We start from the raw sequence: 18,595 nt of genomic DNA, 5'->3' as shown, positions 1-18,595 counted from the left end.
TGCCTATATTTTAAATCTAGTCATCTGTCTTTCTCTTTTGTTTAATAAGAGTTTTTCTTATGTATTGTGGATATGGGTCCTTCATCTGAAATACTTAATGCAAATATCTTCTTGGTAGCTTATCTTTTTCCTCTCATGGTAATGTCTTTTTATAAACAGAGGTTCTAAAACATAGAACAAGAATCAGTAAAGTTTTTCTGTAAAAGGCTACTTGGTAAGTATTTTTATCTGTATTATCTGTAAAAGGCCAAATAGTAAATATATGGTCTCTGCTGCACTTCTCATCTTTGCTATTGTGTGAAAATAGCAGCAGGTAATACTTAAAGGAATAATGAGCATGACTTTGTTCCAATAAACCTTTATTTGCAAAGACATAAGCAGAAGGGATTTGGCCTATGAGCCATAGTTTGCCAATTTCTGATCTAGAGCACTTTATATAAAATCTTTATGGCTAGTGCTTTTTTGTGCCCTTTTAAAGAAACCTTTGCTTACTCAAAGGTCATAAATGTGTTCTGTTTTCCTTTAGAAGCTTTTATTGTTTTACCTTTCACTTTTGTAACTGTAATCCAACTGGAATTGATCTTGTGTGTTACGTGAAGTAGGGGTCAGGATTCCTGTTTGTTTGTTTGTTTTTTTAAACATGTTCATTTACTGCTGTGGTTATACATTTTGATGTGTAATGTTTTCATTATCCTGTAACCCTAAAATGTTTTCTTATTTCTATTTTGATTTTTAATTTGACCTTTGCAATATTTTTTCAAATGATAATAGGAACGGTTAGTTATTTCTTATAATTTTCTAATTTTATTACATTCGGAATGTATTCCGAATTAATTTTTTCGTGACTTGCTAAGATTATTGCTGTTGAGAAATCTATCACTCCAGTTATTGGGTTTTTAGGTACTTTTTTTTTTCCTCTGGTTGCTTTTATGATCATTTTGTCTTCACTGTTATGCAGTTGCACTAGTACTATGTATAGGTGTGGATTATTATGTAGTTTTAATGTATTCCTCAGGACTGATGTGTTTTTTGAAGCTGAAGATTTATATCTTTTACAATTTCTAAGAAATTTTTAACTTTTATTCTTCTGTATCTAGTTGTCTAATGTGTATAACCTTGACAATGTGTATCCATTTTTCAAATCTTTCTTTTCATTGTCTTTAATCATTTTATATATTCTGATTTTACAAGCCCTATTATATTTTTTTCTATCTTTTGAAAATTTTAGGATTCTAATCTTACCGTTTGTTGACTTAAAAACACTTGAGTTTTGCTGGGGGTGGGGGGTAAGGTTTGGTGCATTTGAATTTTGGCCTGTGAACTCTCCTTCAGTGGAACTTTATCTAGGGACCCTGTTGGTCTGGGCTGAGAATTTGCTCTTGAGGCACTTCAGACGACCTGCCAAATTGAGGACCAGTTCTTATTTTAATCTGGCTTGAGTTTCCTAGACTAAGCGCTTAGAGCCAGTTTCAAACCCAAACTCTGCTGGAGGGAAGCTTGTTTTCCTCTTTAATTTTTGTTTGGCAGATTTTTTTTCTAGCTTATCCTTTTCCTCATGGTGTCACCTCTTGACACCCCTGGCTTCACACGTGTGTGGCGGGTAATTATCTTGATTCTAACGTCCTCCCTTCCTTACATCTAAGGTCTTAACTTTCTGTCTTTGCATAGACAATAAAACCTTAGCCTTTAGACTGTCAAGGGTGACATTATTGCCTATTTAATGTCCTCATTTTCTCCACCCCCATATCAATCTAAAGTCCTATATTTTACCTTATAAGATTACTATTTTGACTTTTAGTTTGATTTTTTTTTTTCTTCTTTGATTTTTACACCTGGGGATTTGCCTCTTTCTAGAAATTTAGCCACACATTTAAAATAATGTCTGTTCTGTTTTACTCAACATATGTTTGTAGTGGTGGGGGGTTCTGGTTACTTAATCTGCCCTATTGCTGGAGTTGGAAACAACTTTTCATCTGTGGAATGGGGGGAGCCAGCTTAGAGGACCACTGTGAGGGGCGAGCGAGGTAACGTGTGTAAAGTGCCCCGTGGTGTGTTCGCAGGTAAGTGGTAGCAAGCTCACTCGTTTTCGTTCTCCCCGAGAACAGGAAGCTACAGCAGCAGTTAGTTCCCCAGGGTCAGAGTGCTGCTGACTGCCAGACTACAGCGGGCTCTTGAGCAGCATGGGTTGGAACTGCATGGGCCCACTTACATGCAGATTTTTTCCAGTAAATACTGTAGATGTGTCTTCCTTATGATTTTCTTAACATTTTCTTTGGTTTTATTGTAAGAATGCAGTATGTAATACATATAACATACAAAATATGTGTTAATCGACTTTCTATGTTATCGGTAAGGCTTTGGTCACAGATTTTCAACTCTGTGGGGTCGGCACCCCTTATTACTTATGTTGTTTAATGGTCAACTTATAATTTCTCTTATTAATAAAATTGGGAACTAAAATTGAGAAAGCACAATTTTAACTCCAAAGCAGTTAAAATACACAGAGAGACTTATGAATTGTTTGTCTGTCATCATGCTTTGGGAAGTAAAGGGGTTCTGAAGTCAGTGATGTATTTTCCCCCCATAATTGTTTTCGGGGTGTGAAGATGACTTTGCCAATTCCTGGGAACTCTCTTGGTTTCTTTGACATACTCAGTTTTTGCTCCTTTATTCACTTCTCACATCCATTTTCTGGCACCATCATTTCTTGATGAATAGACTGAAACAGGGCATTATCAATGTGTGTTTTCTGCCCTCACAAACATCCTCCATCCTCCTTTTTACCAGTTGTTAGCACTATTTCGTCATTAGTAAGTCAAAGAAGTAAAGAAATAAGGGTATTTTGGCACAGATATAAAGCACTTTTAAGTAATGCACATAGATTTCTCTAGGGTTCATCTGATCAGCCAAATTTTAGATGGGCTATAAATAGGTAGGATGAGACCACTTATAAACATCCAGAACACGATTAGATTGAGTTCTCAATTAGTTGCCAGAGATAGAACAGCTTATCAGAAGCGGTGTGGTCATGCGGCTGTGAGCGCCAGCCTGACCTCCACAGTCTCTACATGGGGTGTGCAGCTGCCGAGACACACATAGGGCAGGATCTCCCCGGCTCCGGAAAGCTCAAATTTGGGTGCCCTATTGACCTTTTATTCTTCAGGTTTTTCAGTACTAATTGAGAGGAATTCATCCTTCACAATCTGTGCTTCTGCTTTAGAAAATGTTTGAGAACATGAGCTTTTTTACTTGAACGACATCCAGTGTCAGAGCAAGGCCCCTTCAGGGTGGGGGTGGTCTGGGTAAGGGTTGAGTGAGGAGATACAGTCAGGGCTCAGCGGGGTCCCTCAGAAGCCTCTTGTCTGCCTCCGCTCTCCAGGCCCTGATTCTGGGCTGCTTTTTTATCTGGGCGATTCTGAGACAGCTAGCTTGTCATGACCAGAATCCGAAATCCGTTTTCATGCAAGCTCTGAGAATCCTTGATGTGTGATGAGTGTCCCTCTTTGTTTTTTCTCTGCCACATCTTTAAGGAAGTTTTTCTCGTTGCACTTTATTACTGAAACTAGTGCCCATGACGGGTTCCTGAATTTGCGTCTTTCCCTTTTTTCAGATCTCACCATTGGAAAATTGAAGGCATCAGTTTTTTGTTTCTTCATTCATTAATTGTCCCTGTAGTGGTGATAGAAGTTGCTTTGTCGATCTTAAGCGTGTATCTGATAATGATTTAATTGCTCAAATTTACTTTGTCAAAAAATTAACCTTAACTGTAAACTGTATATACAGATGTTTTATTGTTCTGATGTGTTCAATATGTATTTCTCAGTAGCATGGATCTGATTTTTTATATGATTTTAGTACAGCTGAACTGTTGAGAAAATTTTAGATTGGTACCTTGTCAGGCGCTCTGTTGAATGTTGGTGTTAAAGATTTAAATAAGACACCGCGCCTGTCCTCACGGAGTTCGTATTACTGATAAATCTGTAAAACAGTCGTTTCAGTGCCGTGCCGTGAGCGGTGCGCATGCGTGCCATAGTGGCCGTACACGTGTGGTTTGAGGGAACGTTTTAGTCCACTCTCTAGGGGTTCAGGGAAGGCTTAGTAGGAGAACTGTCTCATTCTATCCTAGGGAGCACATTATTCTAATGTAAGATACGGACACTCCAAATTGTAATGACTTGTGCATTTTCTCAGACAAGTAACAAGTTGTCAGTGATAAGAACTGCATTCACATATGTTTGTGTAGGAATATGTAATGCCACTTTTGGGGTGTACTAGGAGTAGTGTTGGGCAAAAAGTTAGGGACCTACGTATTTAAAAAAGTCAAAGGGTAACCAGGTTGATGGAGAGGGCTTACTTGTCAGCTTAATTTGGAAACACTTATCTTAGTGATGCTTCTTAATTATTTTTATTTTAAAAAATTGTATTAAATAAAAATTTTGTGGGAAAATACACATAACAAATTTACCATTTTTATCATTTTAAGTGTGTAGTTCAGTGGTATTAAGTACATTCACATTGTTGTACAAACATCACCAGTCCGTCTCCAGAACCTTTTCTTTTTCCCAGACCGTACCTCCGTCCCCATTAAATAGCTCCCCATTCCTCCCTCCTTCCAGCCCCTAGCAACCATTATCTGTTTTCTGTCTCTCTTCTTAATATTTGATATCGTGTATTTTTTTTCATTATAGTAATCTGGCCTAATAATTTTAAAAAGTGCATAATTCTAATACTTCATCTCATTAGCCTATTTGATGATCAATTCATATTAAGTTTTTACTTCCATAATGTGGAAATCATTCAGCATTTGGTTTTTTTGAGCTATACTTTTATAAAGTGCACATGTCTTAAATTGTACAGATTTTAGCTGTAGGCTTACATATAGTTAAGTATAGTAATAGCCGTGTTCCATGGTATTGACAAGAGTTCTATGACAAGAGTTCAGTTATGTTATTGATATAAAGTCAGGAAACTAAATTGGAAAATAAATTTAATGAATAATAATATATCTTATTCTACAGGAAAATCATATTGTTGGAAATTGTCCATTACTGGAATTGTAACATTTTAAAAATAAAAATTTAAATTTACCAGTAGAGTTTGTAGTTATCAATATTTGCTGGCTTTACTCTGAATTTGTCAAAAGTGTATACTTGAAAAACAGTTGGATTTGTCTTTTGTAAATCTAGTTTTTTGCAGATTGCTTACTTGTAGACTAATATGTTAATTGAATTTAAGAAGAAATATACTTTGGATCCATTTTTGGAAAAAATATTTTATACCTCAGTGTTCCAGAAAGTATTTGAGTTATTTATATCTTTGAGCTTATAAAACTTAGAATTCAGACATAAGCAATTTTGTCAGAACTTTTATTTTTCTTATGTGTAACTTGTATCATTTTTAGGCAAAATGTTTCATGGATTTCAAAGCTGGAGGCACCTTGTGTCACATTCTTGGAGCTGCTTACAAGTATAGAAATGAACAGGGCTGGTAAGTTTTTGTATTTATATTTTGACGTGATTTTAAATTATTTAATGTTAAATCCTGTTCTCTCTTTGTATGGTGTTAGATAATTCTATAAGCACATTATAATTAACATGCAAAATAGGTTGTCTTTTATCTAGAATCTTAATTTACTTTGTGCCTACGTCCAAGAAAAATATGAAGCAACTATTGCATTTATTAGGCGAGTTATTTCTCATATGGCTGTATATAGATAATAAATGGGTGTGCATTATTAAGAAAGTAAGCCCACTGTGAAATATATGTGTGTATTATAAACTCGTAATGTGCTGGAAGATAGCAGTTTTAAGTGGTTTAGTGAGTCAGGCCTTCCAAAGAGCAGACATCTGGTTGGCTCTCCTCAGGACACAGATAAAGGGAGGCGTTCAGAGGAGTCTGGATTGTCACTAGGGCAGTGGGCAGTGCGGGTTCCAGGGCGAGAGTTCCTGCTCGCGTTCCTACAGTTTCCCTCCCTCCCCTTCCCCTTCTTTTTGCTCTCTTCCCCACTTTTTCTTCTCTCTCTGCTCTTTTTTCTTTCTTGAACTCTAGAGCTTTCATCTCAGTGGGAGGAGTTGAGCTGCTAGGACGAGTGATGGTTTAATGATGACGGTTCTGAGTTCAAGGGTGGCGGCGTAGTCTCTTCACCGGGAAAAGGTTGGGGGGTGCTGGAGTGTCGTGACTTGCGGGCATTCGGTCCTTTTAGTTGTGTTTCTGCAGTTTATAATCTTAGCATTCTTTACAGAAAATACTCAATGTGTTGTGTATTTTAATATAAAAGTTAAGCTAATTCAATACTTTATGGCTGGGAAATGCAAATAAGTATGCTTATTAGTAATCAGGACAAGTTTATAAGCAAACAGAGGACCTTTAGACAGACAGTAGTATCACCTTAGATTGAAACTTTGCTGCAAGATATTGCCCAGCTGGTCTCCAGAGGAAAGCAAGGCAGAAGACTCATAAGTAATTAATTAGCCTGCAGTCGAGAGCTCATATTTACAGTCTGAATGGCCAAAGGTTTTAAAAGTCAGAAAGAAAACGTTTCATTTGTTCTGTCTTCCTTGCTAGGGCTGTGGTAGCTTAGAGCTCGAATATCTCTTAAATTTTTTTTTCCTTTTCTTGAGTTTTCCTGTGAGGCCTGCCTAGTGCTGGCTTCACTCTGAAATTGTCAGATGGGATCATAAGGATTTAAGATATTCTAGTTGAAATAACAAGATCATAATACAAATAAACAATACAAACAGTTGCCAAGTCATCTTCTAACAAAATTGTACTAATTTATTGCCCTATGGACAGTGTAATGGGAGAGTACCTTTCTCCTCTCACTGACCAACAGTGTAGTTATTTGTATTTTGTATTGTCTTACCTTTTCATCTTTGGCAATTTAGGATAGATTCAAAAGGTTTTAGAATTTTAGTTTCAATTCGCATTTCTAGTGTGGGCAGGTGTGAACATCTTGCTGTATTATAAATTGCAAAACTTATTTCAGTACTCTTGGTAGTCGTAAGATAAGTCAGATAAAATCTCAATAAAGGTTATACCTGAAGTCTTCATTTAAATGCTTAAAAATATTTATATATTTTAAGTACTTATTTTGTTTACATAACATGCTAATTCAGGAAAGCTTGTTTGTCATGTTATTAAGTCATTGTTTGGCACACCATTCTGGTTTATTATAGGAAATGCAAATAACGTGTAGAAGCGGAGAGTAGTGTAATGAAGTGCCATTTACTATCATGCATTTTTTTCTTTATATAATTATATCTAAATATTTCACTTTATAAAATAGGATTTAAAAAATATAATAGTACCATTATCACTAAAAAAAGATCAATAATTTTTCAATATTGTTAGATATCCACTTAGCGTTCAAGTTTCCCTGATTCTCTCATGAATGGTTTTTGTTTTATTTCAGTCAGTATTCAAACAAGAGTCATACATTGCATTTGGTTGATGACTCTTAAGTTTCTTTAAAGAAATACATAGTTCTCATTCTCTCTTCTTCCTTTTTTCCTCACAAGTTATTTTTTATAAACACATACTGGCTTGTAGAATTGTCTGTGTTTTGGATTTTGCTGATATGTCCCCAGTATATTATTTAACATAGTCTTCTAAATTTCTGGTAAAGCGGTTGTTAAATCAGAGGCTTAGTCTGATTCAGGTTCAAGGTTTGTTGTTTTTACTTGCTTGCACCAGTACAGCATGTCCTCGAATAACATTTTGTTCAGCGTAGTTTTTTTATAACGATGAGATGCTGTAAGAACTTAACTGTTGTCTGTATCAATTAGCTTATGGTAAAATTGGTTTCGTTTTTATGTGGTTTCACCTGAAGTCACAGAACCTATCTTACTTTTCTTCACAGACAGTGTTACGTTCCTCTGTCTGGGGGCAGATGGCATGTGGTCGTTCACCTGTAATGGGCAGTGGTGGATACTCAGTGTCCAGAATCACCCTAGCACTATACTTCATCAAATGGCAACATTCTGATGTTGAAAAAATTAGAACATAAACATTCTAACATGTAAATTCTTATTGTTATTTAGGTTATTCCTTGTTAAAGACTTGTTCTGACATATTTTTCTTTATTTATTATCTGGTGTGTTTTTCTAAAGAGAAACTTGACTCACCAACAGTTGGAAAGCAGAGTAAATCCTTGATTATTAACAGATTCACTTAGCTTTTAATATTCACTTGCAGATCAGTCCAGCTCTCTTTTAATTTAATGACTGCTTTCAAACTATTCCTCAGATTTGTAATAGAGATAATTCCCTTCAGCTCCATTATCTGAATCATTTATTGAGGAAGCAATTTCTCTATGAATAGTGAATAAACTCTTGCATAAGCAGTTCTGTAAGTGATGCATTTCTGGATATAATTCTATTATCAGAAGCTTGTGAAGGAGAGACGCGCCATCTTTAGCAAGGGGAGACATACACATACCTCTTTTTATCGTGCTGAAATAACTCGGGAAGGCTGTCAGCTGTAAGGGGTTGTTGCAGTTGTAATCTGTTGTCCTTACAATTAATGGCAATTGCTTGGAATTTCTTTTTCCTTTTTTTTAAATTAATTTATTTTTTAAATTATGGTGACATTGGTTAACGAAATCTAGTAAGTTTCAGGTGTACAATTGAAGGAAGAAAGATATTGCATCGTGTTTGGAATTTCTAACCTACCCCCACAGAGGAGGTTAGGGAAGGAGGATACTCAAAAGCCAAAAGAATGGGATTTAAGGAAAAGTTCTGTGTACAAAGGTTAAATCAAGGTATGGTTAATCAGGACAGAGGTCCCTCTTACCTATAAATGTCATTTTTAAAGTTGTACCTAATTCAATTCTAAATTATTTATTTCAGTGGACACTACCGAATTTCTTAATTGGAATAACTTTAGGAAACATTTCAATCTTATCCTAGCATAATAAAGAAAAAAGTCATAATGTTAGACTTCAGCCACAATACGTATTAATTTATTGAGTGGTTCGCTTCATAAAGACACGTATTCTGTTATCCGCTAGGCTTACATAGGTATACATTTTCAAAAATCTGGTCCTCGTTTTCAAGGCATCCAATGAAATGTCTCAACAACGAGGTGATTCTTTTGTGGGCTTGTAACAGCAGTGTGCACAGGGTGTGTTAGGAATATGAAAGAAGATGGAAATAGCTTCATAGAGAAAGGGACTTGTGGACTGATCGTGGAAGCCATAGAACAAGCCCATTGAGTAGGCGGTGACATCTGAGAAAGGCTGCAGAGTTTAAAAGAAAGGTTGGAGGTGTGGGGAAGCATCTCCAGGGTAAAACAGGATGATGTGAGAGGTAAGAGCATGAGCCTGGACTCACTGCCTAATCCTAGCTGGTACATCGTAGTAATGATTGCAAAATTATAACCATAGTTAATATTTTTTGATCAGTTACTAAAGCATAAATACTATACTAAGATCTTAGCGTGTGTATCTCATGTTATCTTCATAAAAACCCATAATGGGCCATTGTATTCATGAAGAAATTGATCCTTGGATTAGTAAATCACTCAAGACTAAAATGGGGTCAGGATTAGAACCCAGTGCAGTATGACTTCATAGCCCACACACTCTTTTCCCTGGAATTAAAATGGAGCAAAAGCAAAGTAAGTATTGAACAAAAAATATGGATAAAGCATTCAAATTTGTAAAGATTTGACCATATGAAAATGACTAAAAATAGGTGAAGACAACACCAGAATGTTATGCTTGGGTACTTAAGAGACATTGGGAAAAGGGTTCAAGTAAAGATAAAAACATGAATTTTACCACATTTAGGACAATAGTAGTTTCAAAGAGGACAATTGTAATTCCTGTTAGTCACTTGAATTTGAGCAAATGGCCTTTAAGCATATGTAAAGCAGATAGACTTTATACTTGAATGGTATAGTAGTTCACTGACTTCGTGTCCGTGGACTACTTTTCTATACGATGCAAAATATCTAAGATTTAAGAAAAATGGATACTTCATGGGATAGGTTCTTCATTTTGACCGGAGTGGATATTAATGTCATAAGATTTAATTCTTTTAGTCATTGACACGTGCTTTATACTACTGAAAGAATACCCTCACACACTTTGTAGAGTGCTAGTGTTAATTTCAAATCTTTCCAATTCATTTGCACTGAATTCTAAAAGCAGTTTCTACTTTTGTTTCAAATGGGACACAACTTAACTAATGATTTCTTTTCTTTTAGGCGGAGATTTGATCTACAGAATCCATCCCGAATGGATCGTAATGTTGAGATGTTTATGAACATTGAAAAAACATTGGTGCAGGTAACTCAGAAAGTCAAATTATTACAAATTTTTTCCTTGAATATACTTTCAGTTCTAAGATTGGTTTCATTTGATTGCCAAAAAAATCAAAGAAAAAAATTTTCTGAAGTCTGTTATTTTTATGGGTTTAGGGGGAGATTAGAGCAGTAAGTATGACAAAACTCGTCATGTGTAGAATATTGATCTTAACCTTCTGGTGATATAATCTTTGATTTTGTTCTTTTTAAATTTCACCTAACTCATTTGAACCTTTCATAGTTAATGTAAATACTCTCTCATTCTAGTAGTCACTTGTTTATACACTCATTGTCTGTGGATTTATTTCATAGTTATACCATAAATACAGATCTTATTTCCCCAACTAGATTATAAACCGGAGGAGAGAATACTTAATTTTCTTCTTTCCTAGAACTTTTATTAATTGGTAAATTTATAATGATCATCGAATTAACCTTCCTGGGGAAGGGCAACTGGCAGAAATTTAGCTAGGTATTATTATTAACTTAATATCTAAAATTTATCTCATAGACTATTAGCTAGCGAAATTACTGAGTTTTTTTGTTGTTGGTTGATTTTTGATGATAGTTTAAGGAGTGAATATGCATTTTTAAAATCACTGCTATGTATTAGATTAGAAATGGGGGGAAAAAAAGGAGCTATAATCTATAGCCTTTGTATTTTAAGTAAATTATATGATGAGCCAAAATGGGCACACACCTCCCCTTACCCAGTAAAAGGTGTAGGTAAAAACATTCATTTGACCTAGGTTGTTAAGTTCAGGTAAAATCGTCTAGGAGGATTAATATGTCAGTATGGTACCTTGATGAAAAAGGTAATGGATTTCTTTAGGTCTTAGTTCTTGACATTTTTTTTTGTCCAGGTGTACTGACTGCAGAGAAAGGATATGGGATGTCATTAAGTAGTCTGCTGAACACCTAGTTTTATATTAAAATTAGACTTTCACATTCTAGACTAAAGTACATCTTTCCATTTTATGCAAGGCTGTATGCCAACTTTTGCCATTAGGACAATGCATAAATAATGTGACATTATTTCAAAACCAAGAGAATTTCAAAATCTGCTCGTTTTTCCTCAGAGCAACTGCCTGACCAGACCCAACATCTACCTCATTCCAGACATTGATCTGAAGTTGGCTAACAAATTGAAAGATATCATCAAACGACATCAGGTAATAGACACGATCACTTCAGAACGTCTTATAAATGTCAACCATAGTATCTTGATTTCTGTTTCTGTCTGCATTAAATGAAAGTTTTCTCTCTGAGTTCTTATAATACCAGATTTTTTTCTCTCCATTCACTTTCAGTTTTTAGCCTAGGTAATGTTTTTCCCTAGCGTTATTGAGATAGAACTGACACGTGACATTGTGTAAGTTTAAGGGATATGATGTGATGATTTGATACACGCAGGTATCCTAGAGAAGCATTTAATAAAGTCATTGGTGTGGAGCCATCACAGTGCATTCTACATTGCTATGATAACAAAGTCAAACAGAATGGGAGTTGGTGACATAATCTTTGATACGAAGAGATCAAATATTACTAAGTAAACCTGGTCCCCCCTTCATTATATGTATTGTATGAATATTTGTGGCTTTAAAAAAATGACTGGAAAATTCTGTTTTTCCTATAAGCTTACTTTGTCTTGATTCACAGCTACCAGTGCTAATTTCTAACACCTTCACCTTGTTCCTGTAACTTCATTTTAGGACGAGACCTTAGGTATTTACTGCCTGTAGGTCATGTGGCTAAACTGTAAGCAGATTCATGTTATGGTGAACTAGCCAAGGACACCCAGGTAGAAAATAAGTTTCTGAAACAATATCACTTGAGTGACAAAGTTTTACCAATCTTTAGGATTAATTGAGAAACCTCATTAAATATCTGTTTTCTGGTGTGTGGGAGATTGCCAAATGAATTGTTTTAGCATATAGTAAAATATTTTCCAAGTTCTTGAAACAAAGGTTTCTAACACTGCTTACAGTTGGAGATTTAGTACAGTTTTATATATTTATCTATGTAAAAACATCCCTACCAAAGAGAAAGGTGATAAAATTGTGTTGTCAAATCAGTCTGAAGTCCAGGTACTAGCATGGTTTTGAACAAGTCACTTAACCTTTTCTCTATGGGGCTGTTTATTGGAGTGGCTGTCAAGTGTAGCTTCTTTCCACATGGAAAAATAGAGGGCAGAAATGGAACAAATTAACCAACAGGTGATTTTGCCTTCAAGCTGAAATTACCTACTCTTATTGCTACCAAATCATCTTGGAAAAAGTTTGTATAATTTTTCTACTGTTTTACTGAACATTGAATTGTCATAGTTCTTAGGAAATCTGACTTACTGATTTTTTCTGGGGAGAATTTCCAGAGGGATATAAAGATCATCTGGTTGCATAGACTCTTAGGGAAGAGACCTTAAGAGCTAAGAATCAATGTTATTGAATACTTGTGATCAGACATTTGCTCAGGCATTGAAAATGTATTAATAACTCCATTGTTGGAGCACTATTCTTAGCTCTTTGCATCTTTAACTTAGTCCTAATAAAATTCTTGTGAAAAAGATGTTATTACTGTATTTCACAGAAGACATCAAAGTACAAAAAACTTAGATACTTGTCCCATATCAGGCAAGTAACAAATGGTAGAGCCAGTTGAAACCCATGCCAGTCTGATGGACTCCAGGAGGCCAGAGTCTTAAATGTTAAATACTGTGGCCTCCTGGCTGTCGCCTCACACTTGTTAGTTGTGGCCACCCCCCTTTTTGGCCTCTCCTGTGGCTGTTCAAAAGCGCGCCTAAACCCATCTAACGATTGAGAATTCCTTACCATATTTAGTAGCTGATTCATCTTTAGCCCTAAATTTTAAAATTTTAGAATGCCATTTAAAAATAGCATTATTATGTTTTCTGATTGTAATACTCATTGTCAAAGACCAAATTCAGGAAATTTTGTTCAGTTGCTGCTTGCACCTGATTTTAATATTTCTCATTATTGTTATGGTGTCTAGAATGAGCGCTTTTGTGTCTAAATGTTTTCCAAGTCATGGTGTAGACTGCACGCCGTATTCTAGCTGTGGCCTGGCTGAACTTGACTTTGGCATTTATATCACCCACTTTACTGGTGTTGCCTTACAACGAGAGTAGCATATATCCCTGCTAGAGCCAAGTCAGCGTCCATCCTTTATACATGTAGCCCTAGGTTATGTCTGGCTCACGGCCATAATCCTGCATTGATTCACTTCAGGTAATGATGGTAATCTATGATGAGTTGGAAGTAGCTTACGTTTAGTTAGAGACATTCATATTACTGCCAAGGTCACCCAGAGAGAGATACATTGAGAATTAGCTGAGATGTACTCATATTATTTTTTCTATACAGCAGTATACACTGTATCTATAGATAATCGATTTTTGTCGTTAATCACTATCCCTTTTCTTGGCTAAAAAATATTATAGTCTTAAAATAATATTTTTAAAATATAATAAGTAAAATAATGTCTTCATAATTTTTAGGTATTTGACATCTGGCATCTCATATTCTGTTGGCCACATGCTTTATTTTTACGTTATTTGTTCATTTGCTTTTCAGGGGACATTTACTGATGAGAAGTCAAAAGCTTCCCACCACATTTATCCATATCCTTCCTCACAAGAGGATGGTAAGTTAGTTTTTCAGTGTGAACCAATAAACTCTTACTTCACTAGATTTTGTTATATTAGCAGAGGTTTAAACAATATAACCAGCTTGTTTTAGAAAGACTTTCAGGTATTAAATAAGTTCTGCAGATTATTTAAATTTGTAATTTTCTGGGTTTTTTTTTTTCTTTGCTGAATTGGGCTAAGCAACCATTCTGTGGTGTCCAACTTTCTAATCATTAGACTTATTTATTTGTTGGTAATTGTTAACTGGGTGCGAAGTCTAGGCACCCTGTATTTACTTTGTTAATGTTTGCAGCGTCTTTTGTGTTCTGAAAATTAAGAGACATGGAAGATTGAAGAACATTCCTGGAGAAGATTGGCTTACTGGTTGTCTGCCCAGGGCGTCTCAGAACTGTGTTAGTTTGGTGCATTTTACAGTGGTTCAGATTCTGATCTTCAACCTCGTTATCCTGAAAGTTGATTTTGTCAGTAGCCAGAGTTCATTAGACTTGTGGAAACTGGTGTGTACTAACTGTTCTTTCAGAGGTTGGAAAGTTGGGAAACAGCATGAATTATTAATTCACAAAATTAATTAGTTCAGTTTGAGAAATAAATGTCATGTAAGGGTCAGGTATTCTGGTAAGCACAGTGTATCCTCAAGAAGCCAAATTATATCAGAATTGAGTTGCTAATTACCCCACACTTAGGTTTTTTTCCCTGACCCCAGTGCATTATCCTGGAAGACAGTGACAGAAAGATTACCAGACAATTTCTGTATGCTTGAAAATTAAATATATATTGCCAAATAACCCATGGGTCAAAGAAGAAATTACAATGGAAATGGGAGATCTTGGGATCTGAATAATTATGAAATGATTTATAAAGCATAAGAACATTAAATTTCATAGGACACAGCTAATGCTATATCTAGAGGGGAATTTACATATTTAAATGTGTATATTTGGAAAGAAGTAAGACTGAAAAATCCACACATCCTTAAGAATTTAGAAAAATAATATCAAATTAGGGCTACAGAAAGAAGGAAATAAATAATGAGCAGAAATTAAGTACAGAATTTACAATAGCAGAGTGCTCAGCGGTGTCAGAAATGATTCTTAGAAAAGACTAATAAGGCTATTAGAATCATGCTGTCAAGAGTGGAAGGAGGACGTTACTACAGATTCTACGGATATCGAAAAACAGTCATAAGTGGTTAGGTCGGTTGGTTTGATTGGTTGGATAGTTACTCACTTTTGTGTTTGGTGTCAAATCTAGGAAACTATTGCCTATCCATTCATGAAGTTTTACACTTACCTTTTCCTCCAGGAGTTGTATAGTTTTAACAGTTGCAGTTAAGTCTTTCATCATTAGTTTTGATAGCCGAAAGTTTGATTTTATTTGTAACAGTTAAAGTTTTAGCTCTGTGATTATTATGCTTTTAAAAAGTAAGAAACCTCAGTGTTTTCACTGGTTTCTCAGATTTTATCTGGTTAGGTAGTAGCAGTTGGTGTCCACTAGATGGGAGTGGTGGATAGCTGTGTGTGATAGAATACTGATTCTGTTGCTGGCTAACTCTGATTTCTCCAAACGCTGATGTAAATGTTTAGGCTGTGAACTTTTTTTTTTTTTTTTAATTGCGTTTTACCGAAGAGTTGAACTGCAGTTGTTTTATCATAGCTACTTAGTAATTCCTTCTTCATGTTTTTTCCCTTTGTTTAATACAGCCTAGTTTACTACTTACTGATGCTTGCTTGGTATTGCTATTGTTAAGAGATGGCATTTAAATTTAAATTTTAATATAATGATTTTTTTTAAATATTTAACTTGCTTTTAAAATGTGGTAGATAACAAATATGAGAAAATTTTTTTTGGCGAGACCTCTTAGCAAACTAGAAATTCTCAGTAAAAATTAAGTCTAAATAATAGGTTTTTGTTTTGTCAGTTTCACTAAAGATTTTTCTTTTTCCCTTTCAGAAGAGTGGTTGCGACCTGTGATGAGAAAAGACAAGCAGGTGCTAGTGCATTGGGGGTTTTACCCAGACAGGTAACGCTGATGTGTCCTGAGATCTGGTATCAGGTTTTTGTCGATGCAGCCCGGGTTACTTATATATGTAGTTTTATTTTATGAATAGTGACAACTTTGGTGATTAATTATAGTATTGATCTTACTCTTATGAGACTTTTGACCGTTTTCTTATTTAAATTATGGAATTCTCATGAAGTCACATGACTTTATTCTTAACCCGTTTCCTGTTTAGAAAAAAAATGCAGCTCGCTGCCACGTTAGTTTTAATTTTACATAAACACACTCTTTGAGGCTGAAGCAAATCTGACTGGGTTTCAGGGTAAAAATGAAATATAAAAACTGTTCTTGGAGTTATTTCTAAACAACTTGTCTCTAATCCTAATGTAACAGAAATGTGTACATAGATCGGAGTCATCAAACAAATCTTCAGTTAACAACTGTTCAAGGATGATAACATTTTGCTTAGGAATGCTACATTTTCTAGGATTTGACATTTTTAGTGATTGAGAATTACTATATTTTGTAAATAGAAATACCACTACTAAAAACAATGCTATAAATAGTCATTGGTTTCCAATGACTATACTATACTAGAACAATGCAAAAACAATAATAAAAATGAGCTATTTTGTGACAGACTTTGGGGGTGAGGTTAGAACTGTAACCCGCGAGTTAACTTGGGGTAAATGCTGCAGCTGCAAGCGCCGCTGGCAAAATGGGAAACGAGTTAATAAATTGATACGTTTGCTGCGCTTACCAAAATAGTTTCTTAGTATGGTTTTAGACTGTTAATTTAGATTTATTTCCTTTAAGAAATGAATTTCTCTTCTTGATATTTTATGATGTCATATTTGTTTTTTGAAAAACTTCATGCCATACTATTAAGGATGAAATTATTTCATGTCTAAAATAAATTTCTGTCAAGAACAGAAAAAATCACGCTAGTGGTGGAGCAATTTTTATGTATCATAACTCATGCTATGTGTCAGTATTTAAATATGAATAAAGAATATTATAGATAAGAGCTAGATGTTAGCAAAAGTGGCGGTCTTTGTTTAATGTCACGCCCACATAGTTGGGAATGCACATAAGCTTCCACGTGCACATCCTCTTAAACCTGCAGGACAGCTGCTCAGGTGTTCAGTTCACTATGGTCTCGAGGTGGGGATTCTCCCCACTCTGGGTTTTTCACGTCAGACCACAGTCGTCTTTGAGCTGTACCCACGTCCACTTCTAGCCTCCTTGTATTTTGGAAGTAAATCCCAAACATATTTTAATATTTCAGTAAAATTTTAATCTGTATTTCTAAAAGCTAAAGAAAAAAGTTAACAAAATTCTATAATATCAAATAGTATTGTCGCATAAGTGATACTTGATTGATTGATATTTGTTAGAATTCAGCCACATCTTGTGCTTAGTTGATATATTTCCAAAGTACTTTTCAATTTATAGCTCCCTCCACCCCCGCTCACCCTCCAGCAGATGTATTATTTAAGGAAGCAGGTTGTCTTGCAGTTTAGCACAGTGTGGGGTTTTTATGACGTCACTGTGGTGATTTGAACATGTTTCTCTGTTCTCTGTATTTCCTTTATGTTGGTCGTTAGATCTAGAGCTGATCAGAATTCATTTCAGTTTAGTGAAGGGGGACAGGTCTTGCTTTGGTATATATGTTCATTATGAAACACAGAATGTCTGATTGTGTACTGTTTTTAAGTTAACCTATTTGAATAACTTTTTCATGTAAATATATTTTTTAAAGAAAAATATGTCTTTAGATATGTTCAAAATTTAAAGAGCATATGCATAGTCCTTTTACAGTTTGACTGAATTAGAACCAAATCTAGTCATCTTGCTAATCAACCTCTTTTCCCATCCAAGTACTAACCAGGCCCGACCCTGCTAGCTTCTGAGATCAGATGAGATCGTGTGTGTTCAGGGTGGTATGGCCATAGACTATAATCAACCTCTTCTGAAGCATAATTGACTACTTTAAATGAACTAACAGTTTTTTAAATAATAACATTTTAATAACGCTTTTTATGAAATGTTTCTAAGTCTTGAGCCTTCGAGTAGTCCTTGGCACTATTAAAACAAACCTTTCAATGTTATAGGAAGTCAGTTTGCCTTTTAAAACTTAGATGGAGACTCAAGTTTATAATGACAAGCTATGTAAGTAAAGAGTTGAAGTAAACTTTATAACAGTACATTACAAGCCTGTTTGCTAGCCTTTTCTTTTTGCATCAAGTAAGATGTAGTGGCCAGCTCAGGTCTTTTCGAGGAGCCTTGTTAGTTCATTTTTAAAACTGTAGTTTGTGGCTTCACTCCTACCTGTGTAACATTTTCTACTCATAATTTTAAAGAATATAAGGTTACCTGTTTTTTCTTCCCATTGGAATCTTTACCTGGTATAGTTAGTTAATTGGCAAAGGACCATCTCCCCCCAGCTCATGTTTAAGTGTTCCTAGCACACTTACCGGAGTGCTGTTGATAGACACATGGAGATGTGCTTGTTCCAGACGCTTTTGCACCGACGTCTGCGCAGCGGCTGCAGGAAGCCAGTGCTTGTTGCCATACTTGTATCTCATGTAGACATCACTATTGGCCAGTATAGTAGCATTGACCAG

General features: G+C 35.3%; 1 protein-coding gene across 1 annotated transcript in view; it reads left to right on the top strand.

Annotated features, from left to right (window-relative positions):
* Positions 1–18,595, top strand: part of SMARCC1 (SWI/SNF related, matrix associated, actin dependent regulator of chromatin subfamily c member 1) — a 123,671-nt gene that overhangs the window by 15,144 nt on the left and 89,932 nt on the right. Inside the window, exons 3-7 of the mRNA XM_016149805.2 lie at positions 5,402–5,487; positions 10,207–10,288; positions 11,385–11,477; positions 13,896–13,965; positions 15,920–15,989. Of these exons, the coding sequence (XP_016005291.2) occupies positions 5,402–5,487; positions 10,207–10,288; positions 11,385–11,477; positions 13,896–13,965; positions 15,920–15,989 (401 nt within the window). The remainder of the gene's footprint in view (positions 1–5,401; positions 5,488–10,206; positions 10,289–11,384; positions 11,478–13,895; positions 13,966–15,919; positions 15,990–18,595) is intronic.

The sequence above is a fragment of the Rousettus aegyptiacus genome, unplaced genomic scaffold, assembly GCF_014176215.1.
Source record: "Rousettus aegyptiacus isolate mRouAeg1 unplaced genomic scaffold, mRouAeg1.p scaffold_m13_p_4, whole genome shotgun sequence".
NCBI lineage: Eukaryota > Metazoa > Chordata > Mammalia > Chiroptera > Pteropodidae > Rousettus > Rousettus aegyptiacus.
Note: the sequence above shows the minus strand (reverse complement) of the source record. Positions and strands in the feature narration are given on the sequence as shown.